At 41.7% G+C, this 18,148-nt stretch overlaps 2 protein-coding genes across 18 annotated transcripts in view; one reads left to right on the top strand and one right to left on the bottom strand.

Annotated features, from left to right (window-relative positions):
* The window catches only part of QTGAL (queuosine-tRNA galactosyltransferase), a 288,495-nt gene that overhangs the window by 267,778 nt on the left and 2,569 nt on the right, over positions 1-18,148 (top strand). For 3 of the 5 annotated variants that reach the window (XM_084838339.1, XM_084838337.1, XM_084838338.1), the window contains one exon: positions 10,902-11,812. Coding sequence is in view for 2 of the 5 variants with exons in the window: in XM_084838337.1 (XP_084694463.1) it covers positions 10,902-10,982 (81 nt within the window). In the remaining 3 variants the exon portion in view is untranslated. Of the gene's footprint in view, positions 1-10,901; positions 11,813-18,148 lie in introns of those variants that run through there. The other 2 variants (XR_014788322.1, XM_084838336.1) reach the window with 1 other exon arrangement.
* TBCD (tubulin folding cofactor D) overlaps positions 11,080-18,148 on the bottom strand; it is a 219,903-nt gene continuing 212,834 nt past the window's right edge. For 12 of the 13 annotated variants that reach the window (XM_084838327.1, XM_084838329.1, XM_084838326.1 and 9 more), the window contains 3 exons: positions 17,673-17,782; positions 16,755-16,839; positions 12,094-12,996 (listed from right to left, as the gene is read on the bottom strand). In XM_084838327.1, the coding sequence (XP_084694453.1) occupies positions 12,988-12,996; positions 16,755-16,839; positions 17,673-17,782 (204 nt within the window). In that variant the 3' untranslated portion in view covers positions 12,094-12,987. Of the gene's footprint in view, positions 11,834-12,093; positions 12,997-16,754; positions 16,840-17,672; positions 17,783-18,148 lie in introns of those variants that run through there. The other variant, XR_014788321.1, reaches the window with a different exon arrangement.

Raw genomic sequence — 18,148 nt, 5'->3', positions numbered from 1 at the left:
ATTTGAAGGAAAGTCCAGGTGTGAAACTGCAGCTTAGATGATGGAAAGTCCAGGTAGAAAGGGTTTGGGGCAGAAAAGATTAATGTTCCCAGCAAAGGCTCCATAGCCTCAGCATTGGCTTAAATGGAAGGGAGGGGCTACTAGAGCCCTCCTTCTGATGATCTAACTGACTGGGGACTCTAGCCCGTAAACAAGCCCTATGCCGAACAGAGCATCTCTGTTCTGCCCTCTTGATTGATGTTTCAACCGAGGCAACACCCCTGAAAACCCCCTCCCTCTGCTTGGTTCCCACAGAAGATTATCTCAGGCTGTAAATTAAAGGTTTGACTCAAAGCATTATTTTGCAGCTGTGGCTGAAAGGGACGTCTGCTCTCCTCCAGCCTCTAATCAGGTAGGAGACCAGGGAGAACCAGGCTTTTTCCATTCTGACATTCACAGCCTGGGCAGACCCAAATCACCCCCTTCCCCTTGGCCTGCCATTAGATGAGAAACCATGCCAAGCTAAACCCTCAGGCCCCAGGCTTCTCACAACTCAACTGGGTTTTCAACCATCCCAGTCCACTTCTGAATCAGATTCTGACTCTAAAACCATAGGGTCCACAGCAGTGCTTGGGCTGATCCCAGCACCAAGGCTGAGGAAGGGGTTTCCAAGGGCAGAACAGAAAGGTCGTTCATGGTGAGGAGTTCCAGAGCAGAAGGATCTAGTAGGGATCTTCGTCTGCAGGCTTTAGATTTTGGAGCAGTTAAATGCGTTCTCAAGTCTGGGCAAGTGCTTTTCACTTTTGAGCACCAAGGAAATGGCAGAAGGAATTAGAAAACCACCTAGTAAGTGTGATATAAGAGGGGATAGCCTGTTTCCTCCTTGCTTGGTACTAGAAAATTGAAGCATTCCCCAAAAGCTGATGAAGGAGAGGCGATATGTTTGTGGCATATCTCCCTGAAGCCACCAGAACTTGGTGGAAAATAGAATGAGGTTTTTAACTAAAAAGTCTTGGAGCAAGAGACAGAGGAAAATAGAGGGAGTCTGCAAGTTAATGAGTTTGCTGAGAAGGATATAGGAGTTGTCCTTAGGACTGCAAAGCTGGCGGCCAACACAATGGAAGTCATAGGAGGATTCTTTAGGAATGAAAAGGAGGCTAGAGAAGGTGGAGTATCGCAAGATTCCTCTTGTGCAAAGAATGAGACTGGCTTCTTGGAGAAAAGAGTTTTAATTTTCCAGGGCAACTAGCTTCAGCTTATCTGAATGTAATATTTAAAATAAAGACAGTAAGAAGGTTCCTGCTTCCTCGTGCTCCATCACATCTATGATTGGGGTGCTTAAAGGGTTTAAAAGGTGTCAGTCTGCAAGTAAACTGATCCATAATTGTTCTTTCTCCTGGCTTAAGCAAGGAGGCAAAATTAACATAGCAAGTAGCTGTAAATGGGTGTGGTGAATAAAAAACAAAACTTCTAGGACATCTGCCCACCTGTGACTGCCACCTTGCTATTTTATTGTCATTAGGTTAATAAACCTACACAGCAAGAAGTCAGCCCAGTGCTGGATTCATCAGGTTCTCATTTCAGCCACAACAAAGATACACATAATTTAATTACATTACATTACATTAAAACCACCAACAACTCCTTAGGAGGTGCCTGCAGAATGGAAAGTGCAGTAAAGTCTAGCTAGCTGGGCTTGTGAATTCTGAAGCTCTTTAGCACTTCCAACCTTACTGGTATAGTCTTGGACCATGGCTCCCTTGGATGTTACCATTGCTACATGAGAGAATTTGCTGTGGTGGTGTCTTTGAGCAGCTCCAGGCTACAAGGAAGGAGTTTGCAGCAACTGTTTCTCCCTCCAAATCTTCCATTGCAGTTGGAGGCTCATGGGAAATCTCTCATCACAGTCCCAAAGCCATGCACTGTTCCAAGCCCAGTGAAGAGATTGACACTTGCAGCCCTGACTTGCATGAAGCCGGCTCGTCTAGCCCAGGACTTACTCTGATTGGAAGGGGGCCCAGGTCTTTTCCAGCCCTGAGACCTGAGTTCTCCTTTCAACTCAGAAAGACGGCAGGGATAATACCTGGGACTGTATGTGCTCCGCTGCTGATCTCACTTTGCTTCTATAATGTTCCATTTCCCTTGCTAATGAGGTTATAATGTTTAGCCAGTGCATCCATAAATCATAATTTGAGTGCCAGTTTTGTTTTGCTTCCTGCTGCCCTTCCTTTCAGCATATTTTTATTGCATTCTTCTGAACAGTGCAGGCTAGATTTAATTCTGTCACACACTAGCACTATGATAGTTGCCAGGATTTTGCCCCCAAACTTTTTTTTAATTCAGCACTCTGTGTATGCTTTGGTAAATTATGTTGTTGTTCAGTCGTTCAGTCGTGTCCGACTCTTCGTGACCCCATGGACCATAGCACGCCAGGCCTTCCTGTCCCGCGCTCTCTCCTGGAGTGTGCTCAAGTTCATATTCATTGCATCCGTGATGCTATCTAGCCATCTCATCCTCTGCCGTCCCCTTCTCCTTTTGCCTTCAGTCTTTCCCAGCATCAGGGTCTTTTCCAGGGAGTTTTCTCTTCGCATTAGGTGGCCAAAATATTGGAGCTTCAGCTTCAGTATCTGTCCTTCCAATGAGCACTCAGGGTTGATTTCCTTTAGGATGGACTGATTGGACCTCCTTGCAGTCCAGGGGACTCGTAAGAGTCTTCTCCAGCACCCCAGTTCGAAAGCATCAATTCTTCGGCGCTCAGCCTTCCTTATAGTCCAGCTCTCACAGCCATACATTACTACTGGGAAAACCATAGCTTTGATTAGACGGACCTTGGTCGGCAAGGTGATGTCTCTGCTTCTTACTATGCTGTCTAGGTTGGCCATAGCTTTCCTCCCCAGGAGCAAGTGTCTTTTAATTTCATGGCTACAGTCACCGTCTGCGGTGATCTTGGAGCCCAAGAAAGTAAAATCTGTCACTGCTTCCATTTCTTCCCCTTCGATATGCCAGGAAGTGATGGGGCCAGATGCCATGATCTTAGTTTTTTTAATGTTGAGTTTCAAACCAGCTTTTGCACTCTCCTCTTTCACCCTCAACAAGAGGCTCTTTAGATCCTCTTCACTTTCTGCCATTAGGGTGGTATCGTCTGCATATCGGAGGTTGTTGATAATTCTCCCAGCAATCTTAATTCCGACCTCTGATTCATCCAACCTGGCATTTCTCATGATGTACTCTGCATATAAGTTAAATAAGCAGGGTGACAATATGCAGCCTTGTCGTACTCCTTTCCCAATTTTGAACCACTCGGTTGTTCCATGTCTGGTTCTTACTGTTGCTTCTTGACCCTCGTTCAGGTTTCTCAGGAGACAGGTAAGGTGGTCTGGTACTCCCATCTCTTTCAGAATTTGCCACAGTTTGTTGTGATCCACACAATCAAAGGCTTTAGCGTAGTCAATGAAGCAGAAATAGACGTTTTTCTGGAATTCTCTTGCTTTCTCCATGATGCAGCGAATGTTGGCGATTTGATCTCTAGTTCCTCTGCCTCTTCGAAACCCAGCTTGTACTTCCGGTAGTTCTCGGTTCGCATACTGCTGAAGCCTAGCTTGTAGGATTTTGAGCATCACCTTGCTGGCATGTGAAATGAGCGCAATTGTGCGGTAGTAAATCAGAGCATTACTAGACACTTGCCTAGAACTCATCACGCTGTTTCAGAAGTAGAAGCTAAGCCAGATAACTGCTACTTTGTAATAAAGGTGTGAACTAGGAAAAGGTCATGGGAATGTGCTGATATCTATTTAAGATGCAATCATATCCATGTTTAGACAGAAAAAAGTCCTACAATTCCCAGCATGCCCCAGCCAGCATGGCTGGATGGAGGGATGCTGGGCGTTGTAGGACTTTTTTCTGTCTAAACATGCATAGGATTGTGCCCTCAGCACTGATTGAGGCTAATGAAAATAATGAAGTTTTATAAATGTACAATAACGAACATGTAACTGAGCCTTCAAACTCCAGGGTCAATTCGAACGTTATATTCTCCATATGGAGACTAAAAAAACCCCTTCTACATCACACTGCTTCGCCCTGGTTGTGGGGAATGCCATTTGAATGACACTCTCCAATTATGTGGATCTCTCCATGCCAGCGCCAGCACAGAACATGCAGTTGGAGGACTTACTTTCTAGTAAGTGTGGTTATGATTGCAGCCTTAGGGGGAAGAGGCCATCTTTGGTATCTGATACCATGCTGGCAAGCAGGAAATGCCTCACTAAATGGTAAGATCTATATATGTGAATGATGCAGTTAGCAGTGGAGGTTTCACCGAGTCTGGCTTTGAGGAGCCTGAATGTTTTGACAAAGGCTTCAGAAACAAGTATCTTATTGGGCTGCTCTGCAGAAAAAGAGTTCCCTCCACCCCCTTCTTGGGAAATTATTGATCTGTCATAGGAGATTATGTGTGAGGATGCGAGAAACAGGCTTTCTTAGCTTTGTAGAGCTTGCTATTTGCTTTGGAAACAGTTTAAACCCATGGGTGGAACTTCTACAATTGCCAGCTGTGCAGCACACCTTCCATCCTGCAAGCAGCTCTTGGCTAGGTTAGTTTGGCATGCTCTTTAAAGTCATACTTGGTAGGAAGAAATAATTGCCCAGTGTGCTCCCTACTAGGCATTTCAATAAAAGGCATCCAGCACATGGAGGCAAAAAGGCATCAACTGGATCAAGCAAAAATGTTTATATCCATATTTCATTGTGTATTTCTTGGTAATCTCTTTTGAAGAAAAAAAACTGCTTTATGTTGATAGCCTTTAATCGAGTTTGAGCCTGCACTACCACTGAGTTTTTATGTCCTTTGTGTTTGGTCAGATATAGGGAGAAAAACACACAGTCCCCAACCCCTTCTTGTCCAGTTCTTTGTCCATACAGCTGAAGCTTCTTTAGATATTACGTGCCCCCCAATTCTGAGGTTTCAAGCGTTCCAGCACTTACCCTGAGTCTTGTTTCCTTTGAATGAGATCATTGGAGACTTATGGTATTTTGTAATACTTGCATTAATGGACAAATATACAGGTGAAGTTGCGTGCAATTAACAACTCAAGAGTCACCCTAAAATCTTCTAGAGGTGCATTTACCTCCCTGTCCTGCTGTCTGCATCTTTCTCAGTCTCATCTCTCTCTGTCTTGAAAACAACAAAGCTTACCTTGCCCCCCTCCCCCTGGCTTGGTGGAGAACAAAAGGGTGTTTTCTTCTTGGTCTGGTCCATTCTCAAAGGTATCAGTTGATAACTATTCAGTTAACACAGAAGCAAGTCCAGGCAAGACTTGGCCAAACCAGTTTTTCTCATAAGTAATTCCCTGAGCTTTTACAATCAGAATCACTGGGTTAGAGGGACCCCTGATAGGTCATTCAGACTAACCTCAATTCTCATAACTATATAAAGAGCTTAATAAGAAGGGAGATTCTGGTAGTGACACAATTCTTTGAAACCCATGTGTGATTTAGAAGGCTGCAGGTTGAAGACATTGCTATATGAAGCTGTGTAAGAGTTGGAGTGACGCTCCACAGTCCAGTTCAGAGGTAGGCAACCCGATGCCCTCCAGATGCTTTGGACTACAACCCCCATGATCCCTTACCATTGGCCATGCTGTCTGGGGCTGGTGAAACATTGTGTTTAGTGGTGGAAATTGCTATAGGATCTCCATACAGAAGGTAGAATCCAGTTCTGCACAGACTTCCATGTAAATATGAAACTTGAATGGAACTTGCATGCACATTCGTACTTCAGAATTAGACCTTTAATAAATAGAGCCCTACAACAAAATATTGCAGTACATTCCCAGCTCCTACCAGTGTTCCTGTTCAGGGCTAAAGCTAGCCTGGAACAGAAGCCTTGAAGTGCTGTTTGGGTCTCATAGAAGACACTCCTTCCTGCTCCAGTATTGTGCTATATAGTGCTAGAATGGGGATGTTTTCCAGCCCGATCCTGAGTGTTTTATTGCTGTATAGTGAGGTGGGGTAATAGGGTTGGCTTGCATCCTTTGGACCATGGTGCTTATCCCCAGGATGCTATAAACTAATAGGGGCTGAAGCAGGTCAATTTCCTCCTTCCATCTCCTCCATTTTCTTTTGCTCCCCTTGATGCTTTCAATGTCCCATAGCGCAAGTGCTTTCAACCATAGGCATGGGAGGCTCCCATTTTGCTCCAGGAAATAATGTGAAGAGCTGAGCTTTGGGGATTCAGTATGTATAGTGATGGTGGAAGTTGACACAGTGGGATCAGAAAAGTTTAAAAAGTTCAGTTTTTTTCTCATTTCCATATTACAGATTATTGAGAAGTCATGTGATTAGAGAAATCCAAAATTGGCTAAAAAGTAAACATGAGCCCTGGAGTTTTCTAGATCTCTAAAAGGACATTATAATTGTCCTGGCCATATTTAAAACCCAAATGTGTTTTGGAAAATCCTACATTTGTTTCCATAGGCAGCAGTATTTCTAACTCAAAAGATGTTCTCCAATACAGAAGGGAGTTAAACCATATACTAGAATGCATATGAAGCAGCATTTAAGCACAAGAGGCAGAAATCCCTAGTCCAAGTCTTTGTTCAGTCATGAACTCACAGGGAAGCCACTCTCTCTCTCAGCCTTAGTTCCCCATCTATTACAGGAGGAACAATACTAGCTTCCCATGGAGAGTTCGTGTAAGGATTACTGACAGAATGCAGGTGACGTGTTTTGAACACTTAGAAAAATCAATGCATAAATGCTAAGTTTATATCATGCTTTACTGTTTGTATGCAGAAGCAATAGATTCTTTGTTGACACTAATCTAAATGATGGGGTATTGTTTGAGGCTAATCCCACTGGAAACATGAATTACAAGTGCTCTGAAATTAAAGGCTCAACATAAATGCTGAAGTTGACAATGATGTCACCTGCTTTACTTGCCAATCACAAATGTGGTGGGGCAGGAGGGGGGTGATAACTCATTACCTTATAAGGTTGCAGGATGGGTGATTAGGTATGAAGTTCTTCTTTGTACAATAAATAGGATTTGAAAAAATCACCTCCAGCTAGAGTTAATAGTTCAGTTTCTTGATAAAAAGCTTCTCTCAATAAAGAAGCCATTCATTATGCATAATCCACCAAATCATTAATGCAATGAGCTATTGTTTGTCTTCTATTTGTTTTTTGAAATGCAGTCTATGACTCTAAAATGTAGCACTGCTATCAGAGATATTGGAGTTTTCTTCAACTAGATCTACGCCTCATATACATGATTGAATAGTACTAGTACCAATTGGCCATCACTGGTAGCTTATGATTGGCAATCTGTACACTGAAGGAAAAGCTTTCCTATCACCTTATTCCATCTCCCTCTATTTTTAAACTCCCTGAGCAATTTCAAAATCTATTGCCATCACATCTTTAGCCATCAAATCCGCTTTTATGCACTCTGACGAAATTACATTATCAAAATTTATGTTGATCTCCTCCTTGCCAAAGTTAAGGGCCTTGTAATACTCCACTTAATTTACCTCAGGTGTAGGCAGAGTTTTGGGGCCTGTGGGCACATTTGGCAATTTGAGCAACTATCCTGGGTGCCACCACAAAATAGCTGCCATGGGAGGCATGGCTTACCAGACGGAAGTGACAGGAGTCCCATTTTCTTTTTCTCCCCTTCTTTTTCTTGGTGGCTGAACATACTGCAGACAAAAGGACTGGCCCACACCTGCCCATCTTCATTTCCTAAAAATGTCTCTTGAGTCCTACTTTTGGGGAAATGAAGATGGTAGTGGCTGGAGGCCCTCACTTAGCTTTAAAGCTGCCAGTAAGAAAATTTACCTTTATCCATGCTCTAGTCATTTTTCTTATCTTGAGGAATGCAGACTTTATTAATTAAAAGAAATTTGACCAGTAGTGTACTTTCACCCATGCACTTTTGTTAAACCTCCTGCACAGGCAATAAATCCCCATCCAGCTTGTCACCAAGACACGCAGGTATCCAGTGCACAGCCAGAAGTCAGGAAATAGGTAATATGTACCATCAGTGTTATCGTTTATGTATAAACCCTTAGATTAATGGATCTTACACACTGACCTAATGATATGTCAATCCAAATGTAATTATATGGGAATCCTCTGTTCCTACAAGGTCAACAACCTAGGAAGCGAACCCTATACACACACCTCTTTTGGGATTAGTTCATCTGAGAATGATAACAGTTGCTGGAACTAAACATTAATATAGGATGCTGAGATTACAGAACTTATATGGCCTCAACCCAGAGTATTTACAAAGTTGTGGGATAGGGAATGTAGTAGGGCAGGCATGAGAGGGCAAAGAGAACAAAGTATTAATTGCATCTCTTGGTCCAGCTTTTTCACAAATTGAAAAGAAATGCTGTATAGCATGATTACTGCTTAAAAGAAGCAGTAATAAGGACTTCACTAAAGAAATCCTCCCTTGACCTAGAGGACGTCTGTCCATAGGCCAGTTGCAAAAGTACCATTCTTGGCTAAGGTGATGGAGAAGGTGGTGCTGTTGCAACTACAGATCCATCTGATATTATATTGATTATCAGGACCCATTTCAGTTGGGCTTTCAGCTGGGATATGGAGCTGAGAATGCTTTAGTTACCTTGTTAGTTGACCTGTGCCAGGAACTGGATAAGAGGGGAGTATGACCCTATTAACTCTCCTGGACCTCTTGGTGGCTTTTGATATCATCAACCATGGTATCCTTATGGGTCACCTGGTGGGGCAGGGTCTTAAGAGTTACTGGTTTTTTTAGTGTTTTCTGTTCTTTCTGGCAGGTTGTGTCCAGAAAGTGCTGGGGGAACACTGGTCAGCTGCATGGCCATTTGCTTATGATGTCCCACAGGGCTTTATCTTGTCCCCCATGTTGTTTAAAATGTACATGAAACTCCTGGGAGAGGTCATTGAGAGCTTTGGAGTAAGGTGTGATGAACCCCAGCTCTGTTATTGTCTTTGTCACCTACCCCCAAAGAAGCAGTCAAAACCTTTGAATGTTGTCGGGTTGGATGAGGGTGAACAAGGTGACGTTAAACCCAGACAAGATGGAGGTTTTGTTTGTCACTAGAAAGCCTGACTTTGGAATTGGGATTCAATCTGTTATGGAAGGAGTTGCACTCCCTCTGAAGGATCAGATTTGTGGCCTGGGAGTGCTTCTTGATCCTACTCTGTCTTTGGGTCTTCATGTGGTAGTGGTGTGCCAGCTGTGACCCTTCCTGAGTCAGTTTGACTTGGCAATAGTTATCCATGCCTTGGTTACATCACGTTTAGCCTACTGCAGTGTGTTCTACATGGGGCTACCCTTGAAGAGTGTCCAGAAGCTAATTAGTGGAAAATGCAGCAACTAGGCCGCTAACTGGTACATAGTATCAGGACCATATTACACCTGCCTTGAAAGACCTGTATTAGTTCCCAGTTGTCTTTCAGGGCTCACTTCGAGGTGTTAGTTTTAACTTTTAAAGCCCTAAACGGCTCAGAACTGGCTATCTGAGGGACTGCCTGTCTCGCTATGAACCCACCAGAGTATTAAGATCTGCAGGAGAGGCTCTTTTGAGGGCACCATTACCTGCAGAGGCCTGTTTGTCAGGCACACTATGTTGTTCTTAAACTGTAGACTGCGCTTCCTCAAGAACTACGCTTGGCCCCCACTCTCTTAGCTTTTAGAAAGGGTGTAAAAACACATCTCTTTAATGTAGCTTTTAAATTTTGTAGTGGTTTCAATTTTGTTTTATATGTTCACATTTTTAGTGTTTTAAGGCTTTATTGTTTTAAAAAACTGCACTGCCTTGATAGCTTTTTAGCAAATAAGACAGTACATAAATGTTAATAATAACTAACTAAATTGCAGTAAATCAGGTTTGGTATACGCCATGTGCACAGAAGGTGCTCTGAAATTTAAATGTGGCTCATTTTTCTATTTGAATCTCAGTTGTATGTCATACGTATGGGGGGGGGGGAGTTCCACGAGCAATTTACTCCGAGCTGGCTGCATGTTGAGGTCGTTTGGGAAACAGGACATTATGGCCATCCATCAGCCACCCCGGAGTTTATCAGGGAAAAACCAGATTACCAGATTCTGCTTAAAGTCTGATTATTTTCCTTAAATCAGGTTCTCCCTGGTATAGTTGCTGTGTGCCCAACCCCCGCATTTACCTGCGGTATGCTAGCCCTGCCCAGGGGTGTACTTTTCACAGTGACCCCTGTCAAGGGGTGTTTCCTGCGTGTTTCCCATCCCTGCACAAACCAATTAGTGTCTATTCAGAAGTAACTCCCCTTCTGGTCAATCAGGCTTGCCCTCTGAATGCCCACATCAGAGATCCCCCTCAATTGACATGGCATAGTTTAAAGCCCAATTCCCTAAGTGTAGTAAAGCACAATCTCGAGGCTCCAATTCTCCTTTGATTGGTTTATTTCCTTAGGAAGTAACTACTTCGATACTTCCTTATAGAGATCCTGCGGGTTAAAATGGGGACTGGCTTCCTGTCTTTGTGTTCTCCCCCCCCCCCCCGCTTTCCCAGCACAAGCATATGTGTGTCTAACTTAGAAGTAACCCCCCTTGAGCTCAATGAAGCTTGTTCCTGAAATGCAGGTGCATCTGGACTTTCAGGGAAAAGGAGACGGGGGGGGGGGGGGCTCTCTTACTGGCTGAGCAGCCCGTCAGTCAGATGACGTTCACGCGAACCCCCAACCCCACCAGGAAGTATGTTCTGTGAAGCGATTTTTACTGGTGCGGAGAATCTGCTTGTGGAGCCCTGCATGGACCAAAGCACAGCAGAGCTGATTGATTCCTTTTAAAAAGTCCAGTACTCCTTCCATTCGCTTCGCTTCCGTTGTTGTGGAAACACAGTGATGATCAAACAGACTTAACTAAGTGATCTGTTTCTTCATTCTCACAGGATCTGACAGGTGGACAGTTTGAGGAAAACTTGAACCAGTTGAAACTGAAGGAAGGTGTGGATTATTATCATTTTAACTGAAGTGTGTGGCACACTGGAAAGTGCTTCATTGTGAAACAAACCAGAGGATACATTCTTTGTAAAGGTTTTGGTTGCACACAGTAGTAAAGTCAGTGTTACTACACAATTTCTGCTTTATTCATGCATTCCTCCCTCGAAACAAATATTAATACATTCAAAGGTTAAGTTCTTCCTGCTTTTCTAGTTTTCAAAAAAAGCAACAACTGCAGGGAAGTCAATTGGAGGCACGATGATAGCAAACCTTAGAATACAATCTGTTCTCAGGTCTCTGAATTCTATTCAGATCCAGCTGTGATTCCTACCTCCCCACCAACTTATGAACAATATGAAATACAATTTTTCAACTGTAACCCCTTTAAACGGCTGGTATTGTATAGGACATGGCCAATTTTCTTTTCATTATCTTCCAGAGCAGAATTCATCCCTTTAAGTTTCAAATAGTGCTTTAACAGCCTTCAATGAGTCAAGAAGTGGTGACAGCCCTACACTTTCCCCAATATTTATAGGAACAGCTGGGCTCTCCCTAAAGTAAAATGTTATGCTTTGAAATGTAAATGGTTCATATGCAGGGATTAAAGATACCTCACATTATAACATCCTGAAGCAGGTTAAAAGTATAGCATGAGACAAACAAGTTTTAAAATTGGAAGATGGTTTATATAAAAGTGTTTGAAACCAGTGTCCATGATGCTTTTGTCTGAATGATCAGGTGATTTAAAGTATTCTCCTCTCCCATAGTGGTGAGGTCAGCTGTGATAACATGAAAATTTTGTATATAAACTTAGTAGTGGTTCTCCTCCATCAGATGGTTGTAGCTACATGGTTAAGATCCATTCACTAAAATGAGACCCCTACAGGAAAAAAGAATAACACTGGTTCTCAACACAAATTATTTTGCACCCTAACGATAACTCTTCATTTGTACTGCCAAAAAAGGAAAGGGAAAAATTACTTTCGTCCAGAAACCACTCATAGGGTGCAGCTCGCAGCATCTTGTTATCCTTCAAGCCTTTTAGATGCAATGTTAATCCTGCTGACTGCATTAGCCTGCTTTTATGATGTTGCGGCTTTTAAATGATTACATTGTATTTACATTTTTTAACTTCTTTTTGTAAGCCACCATATAACTGAAGGGCAGTATAAAAATACTTCTAAACTAAAAAAAAAAACTGTCAGCACCTGAACACCCACGGAGGATTAGCACATGGCCAGACTTAAACCTTTCATATCAAGAGTGGGGGAGGGGATGGAGAGGGAGTTGTTTTACTTCCTGTTTATAAAGGTAACATATTTTCAGTTTTCCAACTGAAATCACACAATGAATGTAGGTTGTGATCCTATTGTTTCAGTGCCCTGCACATATGCCAAGATCATCAACAGTCCCTTTCCTGAACCTCACTGTTGCTTTGCCCAGTTGACATGCTAACAGCCAATACATTCCCTCCCCCTCCCCATTTTCCTAAAGCTGCTACCCTTCTGTATAATTAGAGTTTTGTATTGGCTCTTTTTACAGAATTGTGGGCTACATGATGCATAATTTAATTTGATAGGGTAACTTTAGTGAGTACAAACTACTTCACTTATGTGTTAAATATGTCATTGTAAACAAGGGCAAACAGCTGAGGAAGATGGAATATACGAGAATGGTGGTGATTTGATCTTTTCCAATAGATACTTTAATTCAGTTTTGAGAAAGGAACACAAAACATCAGCATTCTTATTGAATTTGAATGACAAGAGAAGATCATGCGGCCAAACTGCCATCTTGTGGTTACAGATAAAGGAGTGAGCACCAGTAGACCTATGTTAACAAAAACAAAGTTTGACTAAAAAAATAAAAACTCCTAATACATACAGAGCTTCAGAGCAGGCATCCACTCTGGTAATTTTTCTTTTTAGCTCGTTCGTAGAATATAGTTGCTTAGATTGTGGAGCCAAAAGTGGCTTCCTCGTTTCTGGCTACAGGTCCCAAGAATTTTTGTTTCCAGTATTAATAGGATTCCAATTATGTGTTCTGCAAAAGATAAGCAAAAAGAAGAGAGCAGGTAGTTAAGACCTAGTTTCATGACGTGGTTAAGAATTCATTTTTAAAAGAATAGAAGCAACAGTTACCTGTAGGATTTAATAATAATTTTTAATTTATGTATGGATTTAAAATGCATATGTATAGCAAAGTCCCTTATGTAACGGTGTGTTCTGTACTGATAGTATTGTACAAAGATCTGTTTGTACAAAGGTTACATATGTGTTACTAGATGCAGTGTTTGTTCCCTCATGTAGCAAGCAGTTTGTTGCATACCCAGAACAACAGAAACTCATTTCAATGAACTGCTTGTTTTTAAAAAGTTCGATATTTAAGCCATTCATTCTGACCACTTCTCTCCATTATAGTGAGAGAGGAATTACATTCATGAATACAAGTTTATTTTCTAGATGCAACAGTAAGCTTTTCAGTCAAAAAGGTGACTCAAGATCAAGAAAGTAAAAGATATGCACTTCAAATGTTTTTGCCTGGTTTTAACAAAGCATCATGTGTTTCTCTATCTGCCTTTGTGAAATGCGAGCTCTCCAAGCTGGATCGTGTTGCATATTTTCATATACCCCCTCTGAAAATAGGGTAGTAGGGAATCAGACTGCTGTGAAAATTCCTGCAGCTTGTGGAGAGTGAAGTTTTCAACTAGAACACAAAGTAATGCAGATGTGGCTGTCACTCTTAGAGCTATGAGGCCATTTTCAAATCTTTGGATAGAAAGGAAGTAGAAAACAGCTTTCAAGACTCAGCATTTTTTGTTCTACTAAACCTTAACTATAAGATTTTCCTCATAATTGGTATCTCATCATCATTTAGCAGGGAGTGAAAGAGGAAGGCAGACAAATAAACACACACCCCAGAAAATAAAATAGTACTTAAATTATCATCACCAGTTCTTCCTCAGAGGACAAGGCCCAGCTCTGGGCTTAGGGTAACAACTCATCACTACATGCCTCCATTAATGCTCCTGCACAACCGCTGGTGTCCCTTTGCATCCCCAAAGCCAAGAACACTAATGCAATATTTTGCTGCTGTCCTTCTTTAGCAAAATGATTTTATGGCAAAAAAAAAAAAAAGTACAGAAGGCCATTTCTGTCCTATTTGCCATGCAATAGATATCACTGTAGGTATCTGGACGTTACTACTTCCCTGAAAGTAGTGCAAACTTCAGCCCAAAGAAACTTGAAATAAAGTGCATGTCAGGGGTGGGTCTGAGGCAGAGGGCTGGACTACACCAACTAGGAAACTTCATGCGGGAGTATTTATGGATTGTCTATATTCTATTGTAGATTAAAACATAAGTTTGGCGGAGTGCAGTGCACTGTTGAAAACTAACAAATAGTCACTTAGCTTACTTTCTTTTAATATGCTTTCTATAGAAGTAATGTTGGGACCTAAGAGATGATACGTAAATTCAGGGTGAAAATTCAAATTGCTCCTTTCTATTAAGCACACTTTTAGAGCCACCTACACTGTATTAAATTCATGCTCACTGTCTAGTAGCTGAGCAGTAGAAATCTGGAATGGTTTCCAAGGAATGGGTTAGGAGGGGGTTATAAAGCATTTGCTTTTTGGCAGTGCTACACATACACCTATTGAAGAGGGCTGGGCTTGCAGCATAACTCTGAATATCCTACTCTGAAATCTTGGACTTTACTACATGTGCAGTACATATATGTCACTCCTTTTTTTTTCTTTTTTTAAAATTATTTTTCTTTTATTTTTATAAATGAAATAAACAATACCAACAACAAAATCAAACTCTTCAGTTTCCAACATTACAGTATTCTGAGGAAGAAAAAGGGAGGATAGCAAAAGAAGGAAAAAAAGAAAAAATAATATCTAAACTTCAATAAAAGCAAACCAAATATCCAAATATAAATCCAATTGCAGATTATACCTATACAGCACTCTTCCAAACATTGCAGGTATTATTAAATCTTCAATCTGCTGCACCATAAACGATGAACCTTATCTTTCAGTGTCATAACTTCAGTCTTATAGCAAAGGAACGGGAGCAAACAATCTATTTCCATTGGCCATATATTACCATTCAATTAACGCGTATTAATAAACATTAAAGGTTTAACCAGCAAAGAACAGTAATAATCATAATCCCATGATGATGATGATGATGATGATAAAAAGAAATTTAAGAAAAAGATAAAAAATAAAAAACCAAAAGCAAACCGTTTGTATATTTTAAGTAATATCATATCTAAAAATATATTTATATGTGTACACACACATACACACACAAACTGGAATTTTATTACAATATAACATAAAAAAGAAAGAAAACAGAAATATGCAAACATTTACTCTGGTATACTGCCTAGACATCTTACCAGCTATAACCCAAACAGCACTTCAAAAGAACAGTAAAAATGGCTAAATTCCAACTCAAGAGGCTGAGAGAGTTGGTTCCCTTGTTTTAATTTTAATACCAGTGAGGAATGAATGACTCTGCAGCATCAGGATTTAAAAACCTTTTCATCTGGTCTTCAAAAAGAATGCAAAGCCGGATATTTAATATGATATTGCAGGTTAATTTGCTTTGCCAAACTTCTCGCCTTGGTAAACTGCCTTCTTCTGTCAGCGATTTATTTAGTATAATCAGGAAAGAGCATAATCTTGTCATTTGCTGGTCCCCACCAAAGCTCCCCTTGTTCTCTTGCCAGACGCATAAGATAATTTTTTGTAGAGACTCGTGAAAATTGAACAATAACAGTCCCAAAAGTCCCTTTAGTGCCACGTATTGAACCAGGAACATGATATGCATGCTCGATATCAAGTAGAAAATCAGATGGTAAAACCAATAGCTCATGCAAAAGTTTATCCATAAATTCAGCCAACCATATATCAGTAGCTTCGTCTTTAATACCAAGGATACGAAGATTCGCTCTGCGTGTGAAGGCCTCCAGTTGAGAAATTTGAGCAGACAAAATATTATGAGAGGCTTCCATAGCAGTTTCATGAGCAGTAACCCAATCTTTGAGAGCATGGAACCTTCTATTCCATCTTTTGAAAAGAGATATTAATTAAGTCCACAGCCCCTTGAAGGGCAGCAACTGAGTCCTGAATTGTTTCAAGCTTCTTTGACTGCACTGATAGCTGAGAAGACATAGTTTTTATCAAAGCAAGCAACTCCTCTTCATCTCCAGCATTTACAGAAACCTTTGCCGGGGGAGCAATTGGGGGGGGGTAGGTGGCCTCCCCAAGCCTTTTTTCCCCCCTTTGGTACTGCCATCCTCCCCTTTCAAAAGGACAACAAGCAAGTATGATTGCAGAAACAGAAAAACAAACACTTAAGCAAACACTTAAGCAAATTTAATTGCAAGTCCTCAGATATTGCTGGTAGTTTAAATTCACAAATACTAACTAAAATTGGAGCTCGTCTGTCCTTGTGTCTCCTAATTGCTTAGGAGTTTCAAACAGTGTTCAGTAGATGATACTCCAGTGACTAACCTTAGATTCCAGCCCCCCTGCTCCTCCACAGAGGCAACTGTTCTTCCAAGATTTCATCCAGATGGTACAGTAGGCTTCCCCTTTTAATTCCAGGGGAAGTTAAAAAGGTTTCTCAACCTTTTCATAGCCGTTTGAGATAAGCAACCTGCAGAGCTCCGCAAGTCACTGCCAGGACAACATGGCTCTGACCAGAAGTCCTAAGTCACTCCTGAAACTGTCTCCCCCACCCATCCCAATTCAGGGCGAGTTAATTGGATCTTTAAGAATTTTACCTTGGTGACTAATTGTGGTTTCGGCACTTTCATTAAGTCACAGAGATAGTTACGCTGCTTCCTCAGAAATGGCAAGTCTGCATCCCTGAGAGGAAAAATAGTATCAAGCATGAAGTTAGCCCAATAGATTTGGGATGTCATTACAACCACTTAATTCAGCATACAATGATATCCCATCAAGATACTCCCTGAAGGCAAATTTGCTAACCTATGTAGTTCAGGAGCAGATTCATAATGTGCAAGTTGTTCTGTCTGTGGCTTACAAGCTAGGTAAACAGAGATCTGCAGTTTAAGTTGTTAGGGACTATTTGCTCTGAAATTACCACAGCCCCTATACAGGCAGCAGTGTCAAATACCAGAGAGTGGGGAGAGGCTTTAACATCACATCCCTCCCAGCATCTCTCAGGTGCCTCCCCCCCCCCACCCCAACAAGCCACGAGCTGCATTCCATCTGGCCTGTGTGAGGAAAAATCCTACCCAGGAGTGACAGTTACAGCCACAGTTCCTGAAGAGGAGGGGCCACTTGCCAGAGCTCACTGCAGGCCCTTAAGGACAGCAGCAGTGGCGCCAGGAATGCCAAGAAAGCTGGGGAGAGGCTTTAATGTCATGCTCCCCCAGTGTTTCTCTTAGCTGCCCACCACCAAGAGAGAATAGCTTTGTACTGAATTGTATAGAAGCTTCTTTGGGAACCATTTTGATCAAAAGGCGGAGTATAAATCTTCAAAAATAAACACATTCCTAGTTCACTGTTTGTGCCTAAGTTTACATTTCAGATTCATGCCAGTTTTGATTCATATGAAACCTCCCAGGTCATCAGTGTAATACGTACATGTCTGGTATTAGCCACAATCCAACATACAGGGTTAAATGATGTGGGTTGGTCAGCACAAGGTTGCAAACGTGGCTGGGTTAACTCACCAGTTAGTGTCACTCAGAATTGTCATGACCTCCTCTATAACATCAGGTTCGGCAATATCACTGTAAGTGATCAGCATTTCATACACTTGACTGGCTGTTGTCTTCCTTATCTGGCAACAGAAAAATTAGGAAGTTTTAATTGATCAAAAGAGAAGCAGACTACTGCATTTGGCTAACCAAGAATTTGGGTAGAGCTGCTACTCAGACAGGTAATTCCGGAACATGCAATACAAGTCTAGAAAAGAGCACATTGAGCTAGGCTCATAGTGAGTCAGAACCTTGCATTCCCAGAGGGGCTCTAACTACATCCTTTGCTTAATCCCCACCCATTGTGTACACTCATTATAACAATCCACATTCCCTTGGGCTTAACTGACCTAGATCTCCACTCACTAGAATCTGGTTCAGCCTAATAGTTGAGCAACACACCCTTGTTTTTTTAAAGTAGGCTTCTTAATCTAATTGGCTGAGGGAAG

This window comes from Heloderma suspectum, chromosome 2 (genome assembly GCF_057233095.1).
Source record: "Heloderma suspectum isolate Gila_16-S chromosome 2, 16-S_ref, whole genome shotgun sequence".
Taxonomy (NCBI): Eukaryota; Metazoa; Chordata; class Lepidosauria; order Squamata; family Helodermatidae; genus Heloderma; species Heloderma suspectum.
The sequence above is the reverse complement of the archived record's forward strand: the minus strand, read 5'-3'. Positions and strand labels throughout refer to the sequence as shown.